Below are 22,048 nucleotides of genomic sequence, written 5' to 3'. Positions count from 1 at the left end.
GATCCAACTGTAGTACCCCGCCTTTATTTCATTACTTTTAGAGAAATATGCGACATCGAAAGCAACAATTAAAACTTCTACAATGACCACGTCTGTCCCCTCACACCACAGGAAGACTTATTTAATTATTTACCACATCTGCGAGACTAACTGAACTTTTTGGTATATAAACTAAATTAATGAGCGGGTGTATGAGGACCCTGGTTGTTGAAACACCAAAATGTATTAAAACGATAGAAAAAAGGTTAGGATTCTGAATATTTAATAGTGTATGATGTAGAAAAGATTTAGTGAACGAGATTTATTGAACCTGGGAATTAGAGCACCTAAACTAAACTATTTCTCCTTAACCATGCGCAACAACATTAACGATTGACATATGTAAACAAAAGGCAACACAGTTCGCATCTACTGTGCATAATGACACACGCAAAAACTCGTCGTCAAAGCAACATCAAATAATCATCACTAGCATCTCGGCAAAAGGGAGGGGCCCGCCACGGCTACGCCCCTGTGACATAGAACTACCAACCAGATACTTCACATCAAACATCAAAAAAATCTCAGGGTAATACTAAAATACGAGATGGCAACTGTGGAAGGCGACATGTAAAGCGGACGTCAGGACAGTCACATACTTCATCCTGTCGTCACTGACAACACTGGCAGAACACCACAGGTGAGTCCGCGAAAACTGCAGCACTATATATTATTTGACTATAGCACGATAAAAGTTGTATTAATTTTACTACTGATAGATTTTTGCAACAATCAAGACCCTGGTATTAAATTAGGTGTTGAGTTAACTGTGTTTATATTTTCCTGGATACATTATGATCGCCAGTTGCCAATTACCATCCTCGTATGGGCCACTGGGCCAGTCCGTCGGTGCCGCATTGAATTCTTTTATCGACCAGATTGATTTGTTTTGAAATCCCACAGACAAGTCACATTGTTTTGCCGCCGGCCGCTTAAACAAAGTAAGTGTTGTGCAGAGGGGAAACTTGAAGAAAAACCTTCACGGCTAAATTCTTCTACTGAAACAAAATTTTGGCAGGCAAGGCGTTCACAGAGCTGACTAATGCAGCTAAGAGTCGTATATCCATTTAGTCATTTAGGGACATTAAATATGGTACATTACAACTTTTTGACGCCTGTATTAATGGTCGGTTTATTGGTGTGGTAAAGCAGATGTGTTGTGTGTTTATTGTACTTGCAGGTGACATGAGGGGCACGAGGATGGTTCTGACGCTGATAATATGTATCATAATATTTGTGGCGGGACGGACAAACTCACAGGAACACCTGACACATGACACTACACTGGTGGAGCTCAACTCAGCCAACTTGTCGCAGGTAGAGAGGATGACACCCGGTGTCAGGAACCAGCTGGTGTCACTTGCTGAGGATAAGTGTCATGAGCAGCCTCCAGCATCGACAAGCAAACATGCAGCTTCACAACATTCATGTACATCACCCGCGAGCACTGACCTCGTGCACAAGCGGCCGTCAGCCAAGTTAGAGAGCGACACATCTCCCGTAACTCTCAGAGACAAGATTAAAAACATCAACAAGGTTTTATTCGATCGTTATGAGAAGGAAGAGACGTCAGCTGACATGTTAGATGCAGCATCACTGAGCAGGATGCTGGTGGCTGTAGTTGAGGAGGAGATGGAGGAGTGTAATGTGGTGGTGGCTTATGATGCTGCCTACAGTCATCCAGCTGTACTGCACCGCCTGCTGCTGCTGCCTAATGCACGACAGGTTAGTTACTGGCTTATGTCGTGGACTGTAGACAACCAGCTGTACTGCTGCTGCTGCTGCTGCTGCCTAATGCACGACAGGTTAGTTACTGGCTTATGTCGTGGACTGTAGAAGGCAAGAAATTAAATTTAGGGGATTATTTAATATCGTTAACATAAAGATAGTCACATAATTAATGCATTAATGTATGCACTTATTAGTAGGTTTAATGTGTACAACTGTACATATTGGCAGGTGGTGAAGGTGAACAAGACACAGGACCTGCTGGAGATAGTGTGGGTGTCGTCAGGGTGTAGCGGCTACGTCTTCCTCCTGCAGCAGCTCGACCCGCTCCTCACCTTCGTCAACACTCACCCCAACTCCTGGGACTACCACGGCAGGTGATACAACGTTCCTCTTATACTCACCTAATATTAAAGAAACATTACTGGAAATTTGGTTAAATTTGTTTTGATAAACATTATCATACCATACGAACACAATACTTGACTGTTTTTCTTGAACTGATTTTTATGTGTTTATTAAATTCGTATGTCTCTGTTATATTGAACCAAAATATTGATTCAAGTGTTTTCCTGCAAAAGTGCCATAAGCGACCTGTAGATCTCACAAGAGGACAGATAAATCTTGTAAACACAAAGTGTTATAAATCAAGGTGATGGCAAAGTTGATAATCATTACTCTGGTATGAAATAGTTTTCCTCTTTACCAGGTACCTGTTTGTGGTGCCCTCCAGGGACGACCTGGAGTCTCTGGCGTTATCTGAGAAAGGCAAGAAGACTGAGCGCATTGTTGGAGCATTACAGGTGAGAAGGGCAGTTAAGGAAGTTTGCTTCTTTTACAAACATACTCTGTTGTGGTAAGGTACGCCCTTCTTGACAAGCTCAGGAAATGTATTTTGTTGAAAATGCTCACAATGTCACCTCTATGGTGTATGAGGGGAACACTTGTAAATCTGATCGTAACTGCAATTTTTTCTGTCGTTCAGTCAGTGATTTGATGATGTGGTGGTGAAGGCGTTGCAGTTGTCATCCTGAAGCTGTTAACTAATGTGCTGGCAGCCTTTCTCGCTTCATAGGTTACACCGCCTGAAATAAGACAATAGAGATACACGTACAACACTAATTTATTAATACATTAGAAACTTGTAAAATATAAAGTAAATGAAAAGTGTAAAATAAGTTTTTAAATTTCATGCCCGTGTGAGTGACGGTATTTCTCACACAAGACCTGAATTATCTAAAACAATTACATGAACCAGCTGTACTGTACCATGTGTCTCCCATACACACAGTCTGGTGCCGAGGGAGAGTGGGGGGTGTACATGAACCAGCTGTACTGTACCATGCGTCTCCCTTACACACAGTCTGGTGCCGAGGGAGAGTGGGGGGTGTACATGAACCAGCTGTACTGTACCATGTGTCTCCCTTACACACAGTCTGGTGCCGAGGGAGAGTGGGGGTGTACATGAACCAGCTGTACTGTACCATGTGTCTCCCATACACACAGTCTGGTGCCGAGGGAGAGTGGGGGTGTACATGAACCAGCTGTACTGTACCATGTGTCTCCCATACACACAGTCTGGTGCCGAGGGAGAGTGGGGGGTGTACATGAACCAGCTGTACTGTACCATGTGCCTCCCATACACACAGTCTGGTGCCGTGGGAGAGTGGGGGGTGTACATGAACCAGCTGTACTGGAGTCAAGGAGTAAAGCGCGTCACCACCTGGCGGGGACACAGGTTCACCTCCCAAGTGGATCTCTTCCCTGATAAATTACGGGATCTACAGGGAGCCGTGCTCAAGGTGAGCTGCCGTCTTGGTACAATAGTATGAAGTATAGCTCATGAGAAAGCTCTAAAACCCTTTAATCAGTGAAAATGTCCAACGTCTTATTAGAGTTAGACCATTTGTAATCTGAAATCTAAAAAGTCTGAAACACGATGTACACTTAGCTAAAGCTGCTAACTTTGTTATTACACTTATTAATATCACGCGAACTGTCTCTGTGTAGTTCTACACTCCAACACACTCTTCCTCCTCACTACCTCACACAACCCTCCTCATCACCCACACATACCCTTCTTGTCACGACTGTTTCCACATCTCCATTTTATATACTAAACTGTAAATCTTATTCAATTATACATCATTCTCAAACGTATCATTTCCAACACTTTTAATTTACTTTTTCCTCTTACCCCCAAAGTCCCTGGCCCCACACCAGTGCCAGCTGAAGGGTTCACTTATTTATCCCCAATTTTTCCTTGTCTGACGTAGTTCTTACTTTCCATACACTTTTTAGTACATCTTGAAGCCCTTTCCCCCAGGGTCTCAGCTACTCTATGTTTTATCAAAGTGCCCCGTTCATTAACACATCCAGTCCCAGGTAACTTAATCACCTCTTTATATTCATTCAAGTTAACATTTATATTTTTATTTTCTTACTTCCCATTTTCGTCGGTTTCCTATTGGTCACACTTATATATAATTTTCTCCTGTTGCTCAAACTTCCAGACTAACTCACTATCATAGTAACTTTTCCTACGAGCAATGTTATCTGTAAACTAGAGCTAACTTACCTCTCATTTACATCTTGTATTTCTGTCAGACAACCTTGCACCCCTCGCTAACTACTGCGTCATTTCCCCACACAGGCTGTAGCATTTGAGTGGAAGCCAAGTGTGTTCTACCAGCGGGCGAAGAACGGCACTGTGCTCCTCCGCTACGGTATAGACATCGGTGTGGTGAAGACCTTGGCCCAGGTGCTTAACTTCACCATTCAGTTTGAGGAACCTCCTGAAGGTGTGTACAGTATATACTGGTTGACGAGACATTACAAAATAATTCTTCTCTAATTAAACTGGACGGAATTAAAAAAAAAGTCATCGTTCTATAAGAAATTATAGTTTGTAGAATTTTTTTTTCAACGTAAGATAACATTATTCCATGTAGTACACCTCCCGCTAGAGTACACGAGCCTTTAGAGTTTAGAGGCTGACCAAAAACATGACAAATTAATATACCATATCCGAGGGTTTGCAATTAATTAGCATTAGTCACATGTTAATTTTACTTTTGTTACCACAGGACAACACTGGGGCTATATAGTCAATGGGAGCTGGACAGGGATGATGGGGATGTTGTCGAAGAACGAAGTGGACATGGCTATGGTAGTCCTCTACGTGAGCGTCGAACGCACCAGCATCCTCGACTACAGTATGCCTTATGACTCAGAGGTAATGTGTGTCCTTGTATTACTGCAGACCTCTCAAAGATAAAGCACGTATCATCATTATCATCACCGTATACGGCCATTTTCCTCGGTAAGCCGTGATTACCTGGTGACCTCGAAATTTTACTCTTAGTGTAAAGTTCATTTGATAGCTTTCAGGATTTTACACTGAAATATTATTATTTTTGTTTTTACTGGTATATGCAAGTTTAATAATACCTATTCAACCTATTGCTATTTTACCCAGAAGCACTAAGTCACATATATTAGCTTGATATATGGTGAAAAAATATAACTGACCCCCAAACATTCTTGCATAATACCTTACCAACTTGTAGAAAAGTCAGCCAACAAAGTGTTGTGTCACCAGCTGAGCTGCTTCATGGCGCGGACGGAACCGCCTCTCCCACGCTGGCAGGCCCTGGCTTACCCCTTCCAGGGCATCACCTGGCTCGCTATCTTAATTGGTCTCATCATCTCTGGACCCGTCCTCTACCTCTTGGCGCGGGGCAGCGCTGTCTGGTCAGTACTCGCCTTCATTTATCACAAAACATATAAGTGCCCCCTCCTACACACACACACACACACATATATATATATATATATATATATATATATATATATATATATATATATATATATATATATATATATATATATATATATATATATATAAGTAAATCACTGTGGTGCGCGTGATCTAGGTATATGCTGATAACCACAAAAGAAGAAAACACGAAGTTCCCAAGCGCTTTCGTGTAATTCACATCTTCAGGGGTGAGTACAGTCTGTATTCACCCCTGAAGATGTGAATTAACACTTTAAACTTTCTTTCCTTGTGGTTATCAGCATATATATATATATATATATATATATATATATATATATATATATATATATATATATATATATACTGTATATATACTCTATAAATATGTGTCAGAAACCTTAGTCTGCCTTTCAAAGCTTAATCAGACTATTGTCGCTAATTAGCGTTGTGTCACACAACTAACCCACACATTTATATAGATCCCAGTTCTGTCAGTTGTAATTCTTGTCTGTGATGTGTTTTCTCCCATGCAATAAGCCGTTCATCGGATTCAATTTAGCATTTGGTCAAGAGGAGTTAGAATCATGCTTTACAATTGGTGCAACAATTCCTTTCATAGTCGCCTCCCTGATTCCCTTCCCTAATATCTCCAGGGTTTCCCTTGGGTATAATATGTCCAAACAGTACTTCATATATTAGCAGCTCTGGGCACATTGAAACACAAGAAAAAGAAACTTTTTCGTTAACATTTACTGTTGTCAAGTGTAAGTACTGCATGAGTGAAGATATAATGGTCACTTCCACCAACAGCGGGGAGGAGATGAAGAGCCTTCAGTCTCTTAGCTTCAGCTGTTACTACGCTCTGGGTCTTCACTGCTGTGAGGCTCAGGTCACGCTGCCACAGATGAAGAGCACGAGGGTGTTCATCATCTTCCTGTGGCTCTACACCATCACTATCACTATAGCTTACTCCACCAACCTCACCGCCTTCCTCATGGTGAGCAAGTCTCCTGCCACCATACAGACCATTAAGGAACTTCACGCCTCCCGGAAGCAGGTGTCAGGCATGGGCGAGTTCTACAAGAATGCTCTTGCCTCTGCCAGTGATCCCTACCTCCAGGTAAGTCTTGTCTTGCTTCAGTATTCCTTGGTAAGCAGCTCTCTTTTTTTAAGAATGTGTAGAAACGGAGTTATACTGTATATTTATCCCCGAACGCCTCTAGGAACCTTATCAAACTTTCTCGGAATCCGTAAAAAACTTATTTGAAAACCAATGACTTAACGCTTCTAAAATTTGCACTCATTTGTTCTGAAGTTGACGCATTAGGTTGGCAAGGTTTCTTGTCTTAGTTTTAATTTAATGCAAATACAGTACATGAATACTCAGACTCAAAATTGCAAGAGTTAACTCAGCAAAGTTTTATACATAAAAGATTGGTCGACAGAGCTTGACGAATGTCTATCAGGGCTACAACAAGGATGAGCACATCTTCCCGGGCGTACTGGACGGGAAGGCTGTCTTCCTGCAGAACCGAGCCTACATCGAGTACCTCGCGGCCACCAAGTTAATCAGTCGTGGTCAGTCTAGGATAAGAGTCATGAAGGTAAGCTCACCAACAGAGTCCATGATGAAGATAAATTCACCAACAGAGTCGGTGATGAAGATTATCTCACCAACACATTAATATGAGAATAATGATCCTCGTCTTACCAACATACTAGAATAAAAAGCATGAAGGTACAATATAAACACAACTATCCACATAATCCATTCCAGACTGAGTGTGGATACTTAGACACAAGATATTTTAATTTCCTAGATTTCCTATTATAATTTCTTCAATAAAAAAGCGCCCATACAGTGTATATATTAATCTAGCTTCCCCTTACTTTGACTGGAGGTTATGACAGTCACATCTGATTCTCCGTGGATTACTCAGTTTAATTTATACATCCAGAATTGCAACAGTCGTTCAACAGTAGTACAACCATTGTCAAACAGCAACGGGGAAATTTTTCAGAAGTAGATATTCGTCCTTTCATTAACACCATCAACCCCTCAAAAATATTAAATTATCGGTTTAGTTTCAAACGCAAGGAAAATTGGCGACTCGTTCTAAAATAAACTCTTAAATAAATAAACAATAGATAATGGCTTCTAACGTGTGTGTTGGCGATGCAGGAATGTTTCTCCCCGTACAACATCGCCTTGGGTCTACAGCGTCACTCACCCATCAAGAGGAAGTTTGATCAAGTCATCGGCTGGATGCTCAACGCCGGACTCACCAGGCACTTCTTCCTCACTTCCCTCAAACTAGCAGCTAAGACATCGGTTAGTTTTATTGCTCACATATTGCAATATATCGTTTTATTGTCTCGAGTTCTATACTGATTGTTTATTTGTCTTTCTGTTCACTTGTTATTTACCTTAATCAGACTAGGCTGTACAAGGGTGACGAATCCACTAAAATCCTTGTTACAATTTATACATTATTTTATTGAAGTCATGTTTATAAAGATCATGGAAATCATAAAACTAATGTACGGGGTTTTTTCTCTATATGATAATACGTGATTTAACATTATGGGGTGTAGAAATTTACGATTAGTACACTGAATTCCTTAGCGCTTACTTTATGTCAACAAGTCCAGTACATTAATTTTATCCATCCCTTATTTGTCTGTCTGTTCATCAACCTATTCATCTGTCTGTATCTATTTATCTATGTTAACTCGCTTTATGTGGTTAGGATTATTAAGGGCCAGGTTAGGTTAAGTTAGGTTAGGTATATGTTTTAAAGTTTATATTCGGGGATGTAATAAGTAAACAATTACCAACGACGTGTTTAATTTTTCACTGAATGAAATGATTTGTTAAACTGCAACTTGTTGGCAGCGATGCCGCCAAAGCCACACTGACCGTGGAAGTTGTTGGAAGAGTGGATTATATTGTGGCCAGCCGATGGAAATTTATAACTCAAGGATAAAATTTTCAGGAAGTTTCCACGGTAGAGATGGATGATTTTTTTTTTTTACTTGAGAACAAATGGTAAAAATCCAGTTTTACTGGAACGAGATGAAAATTTGCGAGGCTTTTAAAAAGTAATATTAGTTATCCCTTATCACCCAGGAAAACTAAACTTATATTATTTTGCATTAGTTTCAGAAGAAAATGTATGACAGCTTCATGAGGAGAATGTTGTTATGTTAATAACTGAGAGAATGGCCAGTACTGGGGGATAAATTATAATAATAATAATAATAATAATAATAATAATAATAATAATAATGATGATGATGATGATGATGATAATAGTAATAATAATAATAATAAATTAGAAAAAATATTAGATAAAAATTTTTATAATAAAAAAGGACCATAAATAAATACAAAGTTTAGAAAAAAAGATTAATAGTGAGAAACGATATATGTATACTGTATTGTGTATTGGGAAGTAAGAGAAACAATTGAAACCCTGCAATTGTATGTAAATGAGACAGAAAGTCAGATCAGCAACCTGAGACTTGGTCACATGGAATACATAATAAATACCCTTTTAGACAAACCTGGTGACAATGAATTCTGAGAGCAAAAATAGTTAAGGATTTTAAACGCATATTCTAAATTAGAAACTGCACTCATCATCAACAATTAAAAATAAGAGATAAATAGTATTGGTTGTCTTGTCAGCGCGAGGGGGACGATGAGGCGGAGGCGTCTGAAGTTGTAGAGGAACGGGAGGTCGGCGTTCCTCTCAGCCTAGATCATCTGCAGAGCATTTTCTACATCATCTTTGTGGGCTGGGTGATATCTTTCCTCCTTTTCCTGGTGGAGGTCTTCCTCTAGGAGAGATGCTGGTAGCAGAACCACCTACATATTCCTGCTGTTTGTGTAAAACTTAAAATAGAATACTGTACTTGGGTATTTGTGTCAAGATATGTAACATTAAAATTTGTACTGTGTATTTTCAACCGTGTGTGAGGAATAATGGCTTGTAATTATTATTCTTAGTTTATTATGTGAAAAATTGCTCTTCCCTCTGTAATTGATTTTTTTATTTGTATTTACTACGAATAAAATATAATTCCATGTAGTTACATCCCATGGCACACAGGCATACATTTGTACATTAAAGCACACGTACAAACACATAATTAACTGTGCACACAATCCATAGAAATGTATGCGTACATACACAATAAAGGGTAGTACTGTATTGTACTACCAAAACCACCAAACCAATTCTACGAAGACTACCAGACAACTACCACCACATAACTAATACTGTACTATCAAACCACAGCAACTAATTGTTCCTGACTCATTTTACGATGACTTAATCATCTACTGTACATATTCACGTATAATAGCTATATGTAATTGGAGTGTCACAGATATTAAAAGTGAAATCAACAAATGTTATTTCATACTCATTCTTTTGTGCATAAATTTTCGAAAATACACGGTAGATAGAAGCAAAAGTAGGCTTTATTTACCATAGTATCTTGTATTGTATTGGTTCCTCCGCTATAGAAATGTAAAGATCATTGTTTTCAACCAACCGTATTCTCTTGGTTACTCCCAGTACTAAGTTCAACTGGTTTCTGGAAGATATAAGTGGTGGCAGATAATATTGGAGCTGAACTTACTCGACTCTTCAGATAATTTTTACTGTACAATACATGGTGGAGCTTTGTTACTATCAATATGTACTTATGTGTACAAACAATGAACATAGACAATGTGGGTATACAAATAATGGTAAACAGCAAGTCCATTCGACCAAGGATAGTCAAACAAAGGCACCTTATACTTCTTAACATAGGGTCCTTTGCTGAGGCCTGGAGACTAATCACTAACAATAAATCTACAAAACAGACATCTTGTATTTTTACAGGCTGGAGCTATACAGTTAACATTTACCTACAAACTATATAACCTGACCCTTTTTTTTTCCTTAACGGTAACATACTTTCATCAACGAATAACGTTAATTTTTTTCAATAATAACCGCCATCAACAATATAACTTACCTTTTCCAACTTTTAATCTTACTTCCACCAAAATATGACCTTACATTCACATAACCTCATTATAACCAGACTTACACTCACCAAGACTAAGCGCACTCACAACACGCCTTAATTCTGGCCCCACTTCCCCCTCCTGAGTTACCACGAATTCACCCCATGGCGAGTTCATCCTCATCAAAGTTTTTCATTCTTTATAGCAAATGACCCACTCAGTTGACGAGGGGAGGAATATAACAGCGCTAGAGAAACGAGACAATGTGCATAATTTACAACCATCAAAGAGGTGACGGTGGAAAAGAGGGTTTTGTGTGCCTTATTTGTTAGTTGGTGGGACACACTGTACCCACTCCGACTCCGGCCACTCTTAGTGTTTAAGTGTCGCCTAAATTGATTCTCGTCGTTAAGTAGGTATTCACAAAAGCCAGTTTGTATGTGTGTATAAATATGACTCCCTATTAAACTTGACAGATTTAAAGTGTGTGGTATTGATATTATGGATTACTCACATGGTTTTAATCTCTCTCTCTCTCTCTCTCTCTCTCTCTCTCTCTCTCTCTCTCTCTCTCTTTATTTATCTGTATTATTTTATTTATTTTTATTTTTTATTTTTTTAATTCTTATCTTTCTGATTCTCTCCCTTTCTTTCTGTAAACACCTCAGTTGAGGACGTTCAGGTGACGGGCAAGTCGAAGTGAATGATTGAAACCCACCTTTTGACGCATTCAATATTTATTGATATGGTCAAAACCTGCAGAGAACAAGGCTTTCATTTGTATTACATGGTGATCCATCTGATACATAATTAATTAGTTAGTCTCACACAATTTCATCTTAATTACAATTGATTATTAAGCATAGTGACATGATACGAAGTTCATAACTCTATTAATCTTAGTTACACTTCAATCCACATTGTCTTAGTGTTCCAGATAAGGCAGAAACGAGTGGGCATATATAGTCCACAATATTTCAGTACTGAGGGGTATGTCATCACTTAGGCTGTACTTACAAGTGCTGGTCAATGCGAACCAGTATGGTGTTCCAAGGGACAATAGTACTGTGTAAATTGTTCCAGCACAAAACTCGCCCAGGATTGGGAGTCGGTGTTCACCACAGAGGGCTGGTGGCTGGTCCTCACAGCATCACTCGAGAGGGCGATCTGCATCATGGAGGTCAGGCGGCCACGCCACCCTCTAAAGTCTCAACCATACACTCAGCAGAATCAGGGCCTCTTGTCTGTAAACACCGCCCCCCTCCCCCAGCCGCCACATCTGGCGAGGTCGCAAGTTGCATGGGGGGAGGGGGGGCGCACGTGGTCAGGCTGAGAGATTTAAAGTTTGTTCGGGTAAGGCAACGCCAGCACTGTAGTTGAAGCCAGCGGCGATAACACTTTCTATTTATCTATCACAACCTCTCTCTCTCACACACACACTTTCTCAATCTCTTCCCTCCCCCACTTTACCTCTTATCAATACTGCACCTTACACACACACACACACACACACACACACACACATTTATTCTCTCTCTCTCTCTCTCTCAAGTGAAATGCAAAGAACATATCTAGATGGTCGATAAAATCGACAGAACAGATTCTTTAAACGAGATCAGGAATGCTTGAATAACCTCTCTTTAAACTGGCTTTACAGGGTGGAGGGTGGTGGTACCGGAACAAGAACAGAGCACAGTACACACAGGGGTATATACAGCATATGATATGGGGGTGTCCGGAAAAAAATCACAGAAAAGGTCACAATTTTGGCTGAAAAATAGGTCACTGGGTATAAACATATATTTTTTTTTAATAGCCTAAATAAATTTATGTTAGGGTTAGGTTCCTGACTTTTCTTTTCCAGTCAATAGGGAGACACTGGCATATAGTTACATCCATCATTAATCCAAAACACACGCGGGAAAATTAGTGGGAAGTTTTTTCATTTGTTTTTCATTTTACATACATTTTTTACAGGACGTCATCAAAGAAAAAAGCGCCTGATTCCCGGCATTTACTAAACTTACAGTAGGATAAATCAGAGAGAGAGTCTTATCAAAGTTTATATACTGTACCTTCGAACGAAAGCTAAATTTATATCAACCACGACTTAATAACAGAACTGACATTCAACTTAACCACGTACACTCTCGTTGTGTAATATTTATATGATTTTGTTGACCTTTTTCTGCTTACAATTACATAATGCAATTGCTTTATGTGGGCTTCAGTCTGTTACCTTATACCTTAGAAAAAATAGATAAAAAAAACTCATATGAAGGAAAGATACAATCCTTTCGATGTATTCCATATGTGTGTACATAATATCGCTTACTATTACGTTATATCAGTCAAAGGTCCTTTCTATACAATTATTTCAGCGGGATCCAAACGGTATATATACGCAGAAATCCTACGGCTCTGGTTGTTGGAATAATGGAGGCAGGGCGAACACCATTGGTCGATACGAAGCGGTTATACTGACTCCCGCGGTCGTCTGAAGTCTGAAAGGCTTTTACTTGCAGTTGCAGACGGTTCAGTCATCAGACAACCGCGTTGGTGTCTACTTGTGCCTGTAACTCTTTCCGCAGTTTCACTTTCGGAGGTGTTCGTCACCAGCTATCACTACTACAACCTTCCTGTTGCTGAGGACACGCCACGGTAATAATTTATTCCCTAGTTCTGAGCTTCCGTATCACTGTCTAGGTATACATTGTTTGTATACCTGCAGTCTATTCACTACATTGTATTCCTCCACAGTCTATGTGCACTATTTAGTAACCTACACGGTCTATGTGCATTATATACCTACATTGTCTCTATACACGTTGAATATAAAACTGCAATAACGATTTTACTGAATAAATGCTAATCTACTAATGACCGTTCCATAAAGACGCTGGCTAGACAAGGCTGAGCGAACTGATGAGGAACTTCTGGTTAGTGAAACAAAACTAGGTATACAGAATATTAGATAAATGGAGAGAAGGGGTAGACAGAATATAAAATAAATGAAGAGACAGGTAAACAGACTATAAAATAAACGGATGGACAGATTTACCAAATGAGGTAATAATATACTGCCTATAGATTGGTAGATAAACTGAAAGCGAAGACAGTTGGTTGGGAGAACAAAGACATTTTCACAACACGAAACACCTTTATGAAGATTGTTGTGTGAATTTACCTAGAGTACGTGCTTAAAAGGCCTCACTTATTGAAGCGAAAATCACATATAAACAACATTGAAGGATAATTAATATGTTAATATATTTTATGAAATAACGCAATTGTGGGTGTTGTTACAGATGTGGTGGTGGGTGTATGTGACGTTGGTGGTGATGTCAGCCCGCGTCACCCTTGCCACCGTCACGTCACACATGTACAGGAAACAGGGACACATGTATGCTGGAGGTGATGTTCTGGTCTCCAGGAAGGTAAAATATCTATTAGTCTCCAGGAATGCAAATTATATTGATCTTTAGAAATGAATAAATCATTTCAATGGATACTGAAAATACACACACACATACATATATATCATATATATATATATATATATATATATATATATATATATATATATATATATATATATATATATATATATATATATATATATATATATATATATATATATATATATATATATATATATATATATATATATATATATACATATATATATATATATATATATATATATATATATATATATATATATATATATATATTAAGATGATCACCTGAAGAATAGCCACCCCGGTCACTTCTCAGTTACACTGTGACAAGTACTGGGCATGCACTGGCTCCAGATTGCGAACATGAACCTACGCTAATGGTCAAGTCTGGTCTTGGATGAGTTCATGCTTGGCGCCTTCACAACATTCGGATAGATTATGGAATTCTAAGAGTTCACAACTCTTTCCCAAAGAGTTAGCTCCGATAAATTTTACACTTAGGGCTCTTTAACTTGAGGCTATGATCTCTGGTGAGGCGGTCATCCACCAGCTCCAGGTATGAGCACTGAACTGGGTAATATCATCTTAGGGTGGTTTGATCATCAGGTGAAATAAGCTGGGAACCCTAATTTTCATGTGAATAACGATATCAAAGTCATCACTGAGGAATCAATGTACCACTCGGTGTGTTTACAGGTGAGAAGCAACATAGAATGTGGGTGGGAGTGTGTGCCGCCGGAGTGTGTGGGGTACCACATCATGGACAAGACCAACGGCAGCTTACAATGTACAACCTTCTCCTTCGTCAACAACTTCACTCAGCACCCCGACGCCCTCTATTACTGCTCAGGTCCTGTACCTTGTCTTGTCGGATCACCTGAAGATAACTTTTGACTAGGTTTTTGATCCCAGTACTTCATAATTGTCAGGCGGCACAACTATTTTAAATTAGGTTATAGTTAGATAAATAAACATTCCGTAAAATCGTAATACAAATTCACTTTCGTCAACATGCACAGTTATAGCAAAAGGCCTACCCACACGTCCTGGCCGCCCGCCTACGCCCATAACACACACATTACCACAGGAAAGCAGAGGTCTTGTGTTTATAACTCTTGTCAAACATTTATTCCACTATTAGTCAGACCAACGGTTCCTTCTCTATAATCAGACTCCCGGTGTGCCTTGTGGGTTTTGGCGCTGACTCCCCCTATAGAAAAACCTTAGTAATTGGGTGTTGAAATAACTATGAATTACGGGTGAGCTTTCTCTAAAAAAACTCAGGTAGTTGAAGTTGGGAGTATGTTGGGTGAAGAAACACCAGGCCGTAGGGTGGCGGTGATTAACTCGACAAGAGCGGTCATTTAACTTCCCCTTACTTATTTTATCATAACCAGAGTTCCCTTACGACTGATGGACAAGTGACAATATTGTTCTCTTATTATTATTATTATACTATTTTATTAATTTATGATACACGTCATTCGCGAACATAATTAAGATAAGCAGGTAATTAATCTTGGCTAATAAAACCCTCGTTACAAGGTATACAAAAAATGTACATAACGAGTAGAGTTAGACAGTGCTGTATATAAACAATACTTCATAGACAATGCAAGTTTACAAAGTACATGAACAGTGAACATATACAAACAATGAGAAAGGTAGGTTAAAAGCTTTGAACTAATGTTATTTTCCTTTAAGATTGATCATTACCCATCCTCTTCCACACCACTACAGGTTGTCGCAACAAGGGAGAAAACTGTTCAAAGGATGAGCAATGTACTGAGTTCACCCCCAACTCCACTTGCAGTCCGGTCACCAGTGTGTGTACCTGTGACGAGTTTTTTGAGGACGATGGTGACTTGTGTCAACTCAGTAAGTCTAGAGATTTACTTTTAATGAGTTTAAATATTCATTCATTCACGTGAAGCTGCTCTTCACTTTGAGATGAACAAGCAAAAAGGCGTATGTGTTTTCTTATTCCTTCGTGGTTTCAGTAGTTCATTGTAAAAATGTTTTATTATCTGGTGCTTTTTGAAAAAAAAACTAATTTCCGTAATATATTAAAGTATGTAGGGAATATGAACTTGAAACGGAAATAAAGAGGGCATAAGCTGGCTAGATCTTTAAGATCACCCTAGTAAGCTGGCTAGATCTTTAAGATCACCCTAGTAAGCTGGCTAGATCGCTAAGATCACCCTAGTAAGCTGGCTAGTCGTTGATTTTATTCTAGTGGGCTAACGTGGTTACTAAGCTTATCTTACCCACACAGAAGCCAGTCAGCTGGGAGAGCAATGTGGTGTGAAGGAACAGTGTCTGCTCGTCACCCACAACTCCACCTGTGAGGCCACCGTCTGCGTCTGTCAGGAAACTTTTAATCGAGAGGGAAACATTTGCAAGTTTGGTAAGTTGTAATGGGTTTTTGTTAGCAGTCATGGGTTGTTAGTGGTCATGGTTTGTTAGCTATCATGGGTTGTTACCGGTCATGGGTTGTTACCAATCATGGGTTGTTAGCAGTCATGGGCTGTTAGCGGTCATGGGTTGTTTACCAGTCAAGGGTTGCTAGTGGTCATGGGTTGTTGTTAGCGGTCATGGGTTGTTGTTAGCGGTCATGGGTTGTTAGCTGTCATAGGTTATTAGCAGTCATGGGTTGTTAGCAGTCATGGATTGTTCTTAGCGGTCATGGGCTGTTGCTACCAGCCATGGTTTGTTAACAGTCATGAGTTGTCAGCGGTTATTGGTTGTTATTGGCCATGGGTTGTTAAACTCGTTAGCAGTCATGGTTTGTTAGTGGTCATGGGTTGATAGCAGTCATGGATTGTTCTTAGTGGTAATGGGTTGTTGCTAGCATTCATGGGTTGTTATTGGCCATGGGTTGTTGTTAGCGGCTCTGGGTTGTTGCTAGCAGTCATGGTTTGTTAGTGGTCATGGGTTGTTAGTGGTTATTGATTGCTCTTAGCGGTCAAGGGTTGTTGTTAGTGGTCTTGGTTTGTTGTTAACGGTCATGGGTTGTTAGCAGTCCGGTTGCTGTTGGCGGTCATGGGTTAGCTGGCATGGGTTTTAAGCGGTCTTGGGCTGTTTATCGTCTGTGTGTGTATGATAAGTAGTGATTGTTATATTATTGATCTACACATTTATTATAAACACCATGGTCACAGTATCACAGACGACCTAACTGAGTCATGACCCAGACCACAGGAAAGCGGGCTTCACGGAGTACGGCGGCCGACTGGTCTACCATCGCATTCCTGGACTTGTGTTTCCCATCTCCTGGAATGGTGCAGTACAGTATTGCAAGGATCGTGACTCCACCATGTTCATTCCTCGGAACGCTAATGAATTTACCTGGATAGACGACCAAATCAGGAGTTATTTGGGTATAGCGGCGCACTTCCCTCTCAATGACAAGAATTTGGAAGGCTCGCTGATGTGGAACGACGGAACAAGTAAGTGTCCTTACACTAGTTTGTCCTACTTGCTATATACTGTTCGCTAAACAACAACTAAATAATATAAAAATAAATAAAGTAGCTTTGGCAGTAAACTGAGCTTTCTGTCGGAAGTATACTTCAGCGAGTGTGGGACTAAAATTAATATTATCATAACACACACACACACACACACATATATATATATATATATATATATATATATATATATATATATATATATATATATATATATATATATATATATATATATATATATATATATATATATATATATATATATATATATATATATAGCGATAACTTCTATATATTTCTCCTTTTTGAAAACTTCTGGCCAAAGACGATCATGAGGGTCACCATAATACATATAACTGAATAGTTTCATGAAGAACCTATCCTAACATAACATTACTTGATATGAAACAGCAAATGTTACCCTATGCGAATTAATTTATATTTGTTATAGTAATTAAAATAAAAATTTATTCCTATTTGACAAAACAGTCAGTTGCTTCTAAAGCTGAATCGGTGATTAACCTTATTTAGCGCGTGTTTGTATATATAAACTACTGCAAATGATATTTCATGTTTGTCAGCGATATCAATATATGTTACAGGTGTGGGAGGAGAGCAGATACTAGGCTGGGATCCGTTGTCACTCAACCTGGACCTCTTTGATTGTGTAGCCATGTTCTCTAGCAAAGGTGTCTATCCGTTGCTCACCCCTCCCTACCTGGCCTACCAAGAATGTTCTCTATTTATCGTTCTATACTCGGTGATCTGTGAGGCGCCTCTGTGAGTGTCTGGGCCGATTCTGTCCACACTCACAAACTTTGGGTGTGTTTTGATAAACAGCTCAAGTGTGTGTGTGTTTTTGATGCAATTTGGTAATAACTACGACATAACAATAATTTAATAAACTGTTTTGTTTTTCGAAATTAGAAATGGTGTTTACGTACACAAGAGTAATAGTTTCGATAAATATGTCGGACTAAAAAAGTACTACATATAACACCAGCACCTTACTGATCTAACCTAATTCAAGTAGATCTGGGTTAAGTTTGCAAAGTACGTTTAAATGAGCTGGAGTTAGTTACCACATTTCTATAAATTTTCATGAGGTTAAAACTAAGTTCAAAATTTTAATCCCTATTTTGCAAGACAACCCCTTGTGTTTTATCTTTACTTTAATAGGATGATTATCCTTAACACCTGAATCACATTCAACTTGTAAAATGAAAACAAAGAAAAATAGTCATATGTTTGAGATCTACGTTGAACTTTTTTTAATTTATAATCTACATATTTTTGTCCTCACTCATATCTAGGGGAAGTGTTTAAATTGTCGAGGGAATGACTGTTTCGTTTTATGGTGTTTAGGCAAACTGGAATAGAAATAAAATCTACCCAAGCCACTGAATATTTATACTCCAGGAATTTTATTACTTAAGACTATATAAAATATTTTCCGTTGTTGTTGTTGTAATGTTTTTACTGCGCTTCAACATTGAAGGTCTTTAAGCGCGTAGCATAGTTAATAATACACTAGTGACTACTCACTAGTCCAACAACGATAAAAAAAAATATGAGATAGAACTGCTATTTACCGTACTCATGAAAGAATATTAGTATGTGCGAACTGAAAACCCACTTGTATTATTTAGTGTAAACCTTGTAATTTGTTTCTTAAGTTACATTTGACATGAACAACCAATGTTAAACATATCAACACTGTACGTGATTTAGTGTAACACAAACTAGCACTGGTAATATATAACGCTGGCTTTACTGGTAAGATATTGTGGGGTATGGGATGTTTGGGTTCACACTCAGGATGGGATGGAGAAAGGAAACTCACAATGTGCTCTCTGTATACATGTTGTATTGGATGTACAGTGCAGCTTGGTGCTGGGAAGTGGCAGCGTGGTTGCAAGCGTGATGTAGAGAGAGCTGGTTGGTGAGGATGCTCAGAGGAGGACAGCTTGTGGGTCGCCATGCTCGCCGGCGGGAGCGAGGGCCGCCAGGCAGCGGCGGAGGAGGTGGTGTAGTTTGCTGCGGCTGTAGCTAGAAGAAGAGAGAGTAGTCACCACGAGGTCAGGTCTTAAATAGCGGAGGTAGGCGTGGCTTAGTCGTTGACCTCCGCCATGTAAGGCGGCGCTGGTTGACCTAGACCACTGGAGAATTCGTGGGGTCGGCTATTCAGCGACAAACAGCGTCTGTAGGGGAGAAATCCACTCCAATATAACTAGAGGTGTAAAATTGCAAACCTAAAATTCATTACAAAAATAAGGATCGACTTCTGAGAAACTACTTTTATTTTAGCATTTTTTTAATTGAAGTACAAGTTTAATAGAAAGTATTTTACATTTACAATTTTTTCGAAACTTTTATTGAGTAAAAAGTACTTTCCCTAAACTTGGGAAATTTCCATGGATGAAGTAACCAAATCACAGGACGTAGAATTAGACGTATGAGAGTTTAAAGTAGCCAATCACGCAAGAAAAAAATCCTGACAACTGACATCAATCCCGCCGCTTATACACTTCTTTACCGCCTGGCCGCCTTCACGCCTTGCTAGTGTCACTGTGTCAGTCGGTGGGAAATGTCAGACGGTAACAGGCCCGGGGACCGAATTTTACCGCTGACTACAGGAAGTATTTCTTCAGATACGGACAAAAGTTGGCAATTACCTAAAGTAATGGCCAACTTTTGGCCGTATCTAAAGAAATGCTTCAAGTTCAAGAAGACTGTATGAAGCTGTGTCCGCTTACCCCTACACTGTTTCCGAAAATGTTTTATGTGACTGCGTACATTATATCGCCATCAAATCAAAACAAATATGTGGAGGTATGTGTAACTGTTTTGTATATACAGGTACAGCGGATGCATTTCTAAAATACTATATAGTGTGCAAAGTAAACCAACTTTAATATAAATGAAATGCATAGAAAATTATAATAAAAATTAACCACATTTAACTACACTTCATTAACGGGACGTGTCACATCACATCATTTGGTTTGTCCTCTGTCTTCCATAGCTATTTTGAAAAGTCACATTTTGGGGTGACAGTGTGGGGTATAATTTGCGTTTGTGTTCACACTCAGATGGGATGGAGGAAGGAAACTCACAATGCGCTTTCTGTATATATATTGTTGTACAGTACAGTGCTTAGGAGTGACTAGGTGAGGAGAAGCTTGCTCAGAGGTCCTGTAGGGCGAGGAGGTTTCTGTGGAAGCTGGGTGGTGAGGAGCTGTGAGAGATGTTGCTGGGCCGGTAGCCGAGTGTAGAATGGTCTCCCGATCGATCAATGGGTGAAGTAAAGTATGAAGAAATCTTGATGCAGGTGCGTAGATTGGTGGTGCGGGAACTGGACTTGAAGAATAATGGTGGAATTTGGAGGGACTTGGGGTTGGTGGATAGTGCAGAAGAAAAGCGAGGAAATTGGAAAATAGTAGTAGAATGCTAGGTCTTGGGGCTCAACCCAAGTGCTTCTGTTTTCTCATGTTTGTGTTTCAGCTAATTTTCGTCTTAGGTATTATATTTATGTCAGGTGTTTGTATGTTTAGCAAATATTGCAATTTTATGCCTTACATTTTCGGGTCTTATGTCCTAGCCAATGGTGAGGAGTCTAGGGCAGGTGTCTCCCTGGCCAGGCATGGCCGTATTTATACAATTTACGAGGATCAGGATTTGGGGTGAGCGTAGCGAGAGGGCCAATCACAGCGGCTTAAGCGTAAGGTGTGAAACGCTCTGATCCTGAGCTGGAGGTTGAAGATCGAGACTAGGTCGGCGAACGTACCCCTACATCCACTGCATAGACCTAGTGTCTCGGCGTAGCTGGCAGTCACTCAGGAGTCACTCTCTAACCCTCTCTCACCATGAACGGTTACGAGTTTGATAACGTGGCGCGGATACGTCCGGATACGCCGACCTGCCCCAAGAAATTAAACCTCCTAGTTCTCAAGAAGTTCTTTGAAACTAATGGGATCATGGGGGTCACCAAGGTGGAGCGACTGAAGCTCCATGGTGACATCAAGATCACCTTCGCCGAGAAGGGTATGCCCGTACAGCTCGCGGAGATCCCAGACATCAACGGCATTCCATTTAAAATGATTGCCTACAAGTGGGACAACCTGAAGCTGGGAGTAATCTCCCACGCCGAAATTGCCCACGTGGACCAAGCAGAGCTGAGTGAGCTCCTCAAGGGGCAACTCCAAGTTGTGAAGAAGCTGTCCGACACCACTGCCCTCATCGGACACCATACAACCTTACCTAAGGAGGCTCAACTGGCGTGGGTAACTGTGCCAGTCTCCGACTTCTTCCACACCTATGAGGACTTAAGACACGAGGAAGACGAACAACAAGACCCAAACACGAACGAATGGGCACTGCAAGAAAGCAAGAAGAGGAGGAGAGTTAGAAGAAAATCTACATCAAGCTAAGAAGAACACCAAGAAAGAAGACCAAGACATTTCTTCCACACAAGAAAACAACACACACAATCAAGCCGACCAAGCACTGAGAATCCAAGGCCCAACCCAACACGCACCTGACA

At 39.8% G+C, this 22,048-nt stretch overlaps 2 protein-coding genes and 1 long non-coding RNA gene across 3 annotated transcripts; all 3 read left to right on the top strand.

Annotated features, from left to right (window-relative positions):
* Window positions 1–1,223: 1,223 nt before the first annotated feature.
* LOC121860399 (ionotropic receptor 21a-like) lies at window positions 1,224–9,929 on the top strand. The gene is made up of 11 exons (XM_042357516.1): window positions 1,224–1,764; window positions 1,999–2,144; window positions 2,477–2,570; window positions 3,417–3,569; window positions 4,421–4,568; window positions 4,854–5,002; window positions 5,369–5,520; window positions 6,359–6,668; window positions 6,994–7,152; window positions 7,731–7,880; window positions 9,240–9,929. The coding sequence occupies exons 1-11, from the start codon at window positions 1,225–1,227 to the stop codon at window positions 9,393–9,395; spliced, it is 2,157 nt and encodes a 718-aa protein (XP_042213450.1). The 5' UTR covers window position 1,224; the 3' UTR covers window positions 9,396–9,929.
* Window positions 9,930–13,113: 3,184 nt separating this feature from the next.
* Window positions 13,114–15,966, top strand: LOC121860395. Its single transcript, XM_042357513.1, has 4 exons — window positions 13,114–13,235; window positions 13,883–14,011; window positions 14,732–14,885; window positions 15,776–15,966. The coding sequence occupies exons 2-4, from the start codon at window positions 13,883–13,885 to the stop codon at window positions 15,964–15,966; spliced, it is 474 nt and encodes a 157-aa protein (XP_042213447.1). The 5' UTR covers window positions 13,114–13,235.
* A 350-nt stretch (window positions 15,967–16,316) lies between these two features.
* On the top strand, window positions 16,317–18,874 carry LOC121860438. The gene is made up of 3 exons (XR_006087874.1): window positions 16,317–16,442; window positions 17,230–17,484; window positions 18,108–18,874. It is a non-coding gene; the product is annotated as an uncharacterized LOC121860438 (long non-coding RNA).
* Window positions 18,875–22,048: the final 3,174 nt, after the last annotated feature.

The sequence above is a fragment of the Homarus americanus genome, unplaced genomic scaffold (assembly GCF_018991925.1).
Source record: "Homarus americanus isolate GMGI-L3 unplaced genomic scaffold, GMGI_Hamer_2.0 scaffold28051, whole genome shotgun sequence".
In the NCBI taxonomy this organism is placed as follows: Eukaryota; Metazoa; Arthropoda; class Malacostraca; order Decapoda; family Nephropidae; genus Homarus; species Homarus americanus.
Note: the sequence above shows the minus strand (reverse complement) of the source record. Positions and strands in the feature narration are given on the sequence as shown.

Bases quoted from the DNA above. Each gene is read 5' to 3' on its own strand.
- LOC121860399 (XM_042357516.1), top strand. From the start codon at position 1,225: ATGAGGGGCACGAGGATGGTTCTGACGCTGATAATATGTATCATAATA. The intron at 4,569-4,853 runs GTGTGTACAGTA...TTGTTACCACAG, and splicing joins GTTTGAGGAACCTCCTGAAG to GACAACACTGGGGCTATATA. The intron at 7,153-7,730 runs GTAAGCTCACCA...TTGGCGATGCAG, and splicing joins CTAGGATAAGAGTCATGAAG to GAATGTTTCTCCCCGTACAA.
- LOC121860395 (XM_042357513.1), top strand. From the start codon at position 13,883: ATGTGGTGGTGGGTGTATGTGACGTTGGTGGTGATGTCAGCCCGCGTC. The intron at 14,012-14,731 runs GTAAAATATCTA...GTGTGTTTACAG, and splicing joins ATGTTCTGGTCTCCAGGAAG to GTGAGAAGCAACATAGAATG. The intron at 14,886-15,775 runs GTCCTGTACCTT...ACACCACTACAG, and splicing joins CGCCCTCTATTACTGCTCAG to GTTGTCGCAACAAGGGAGAA.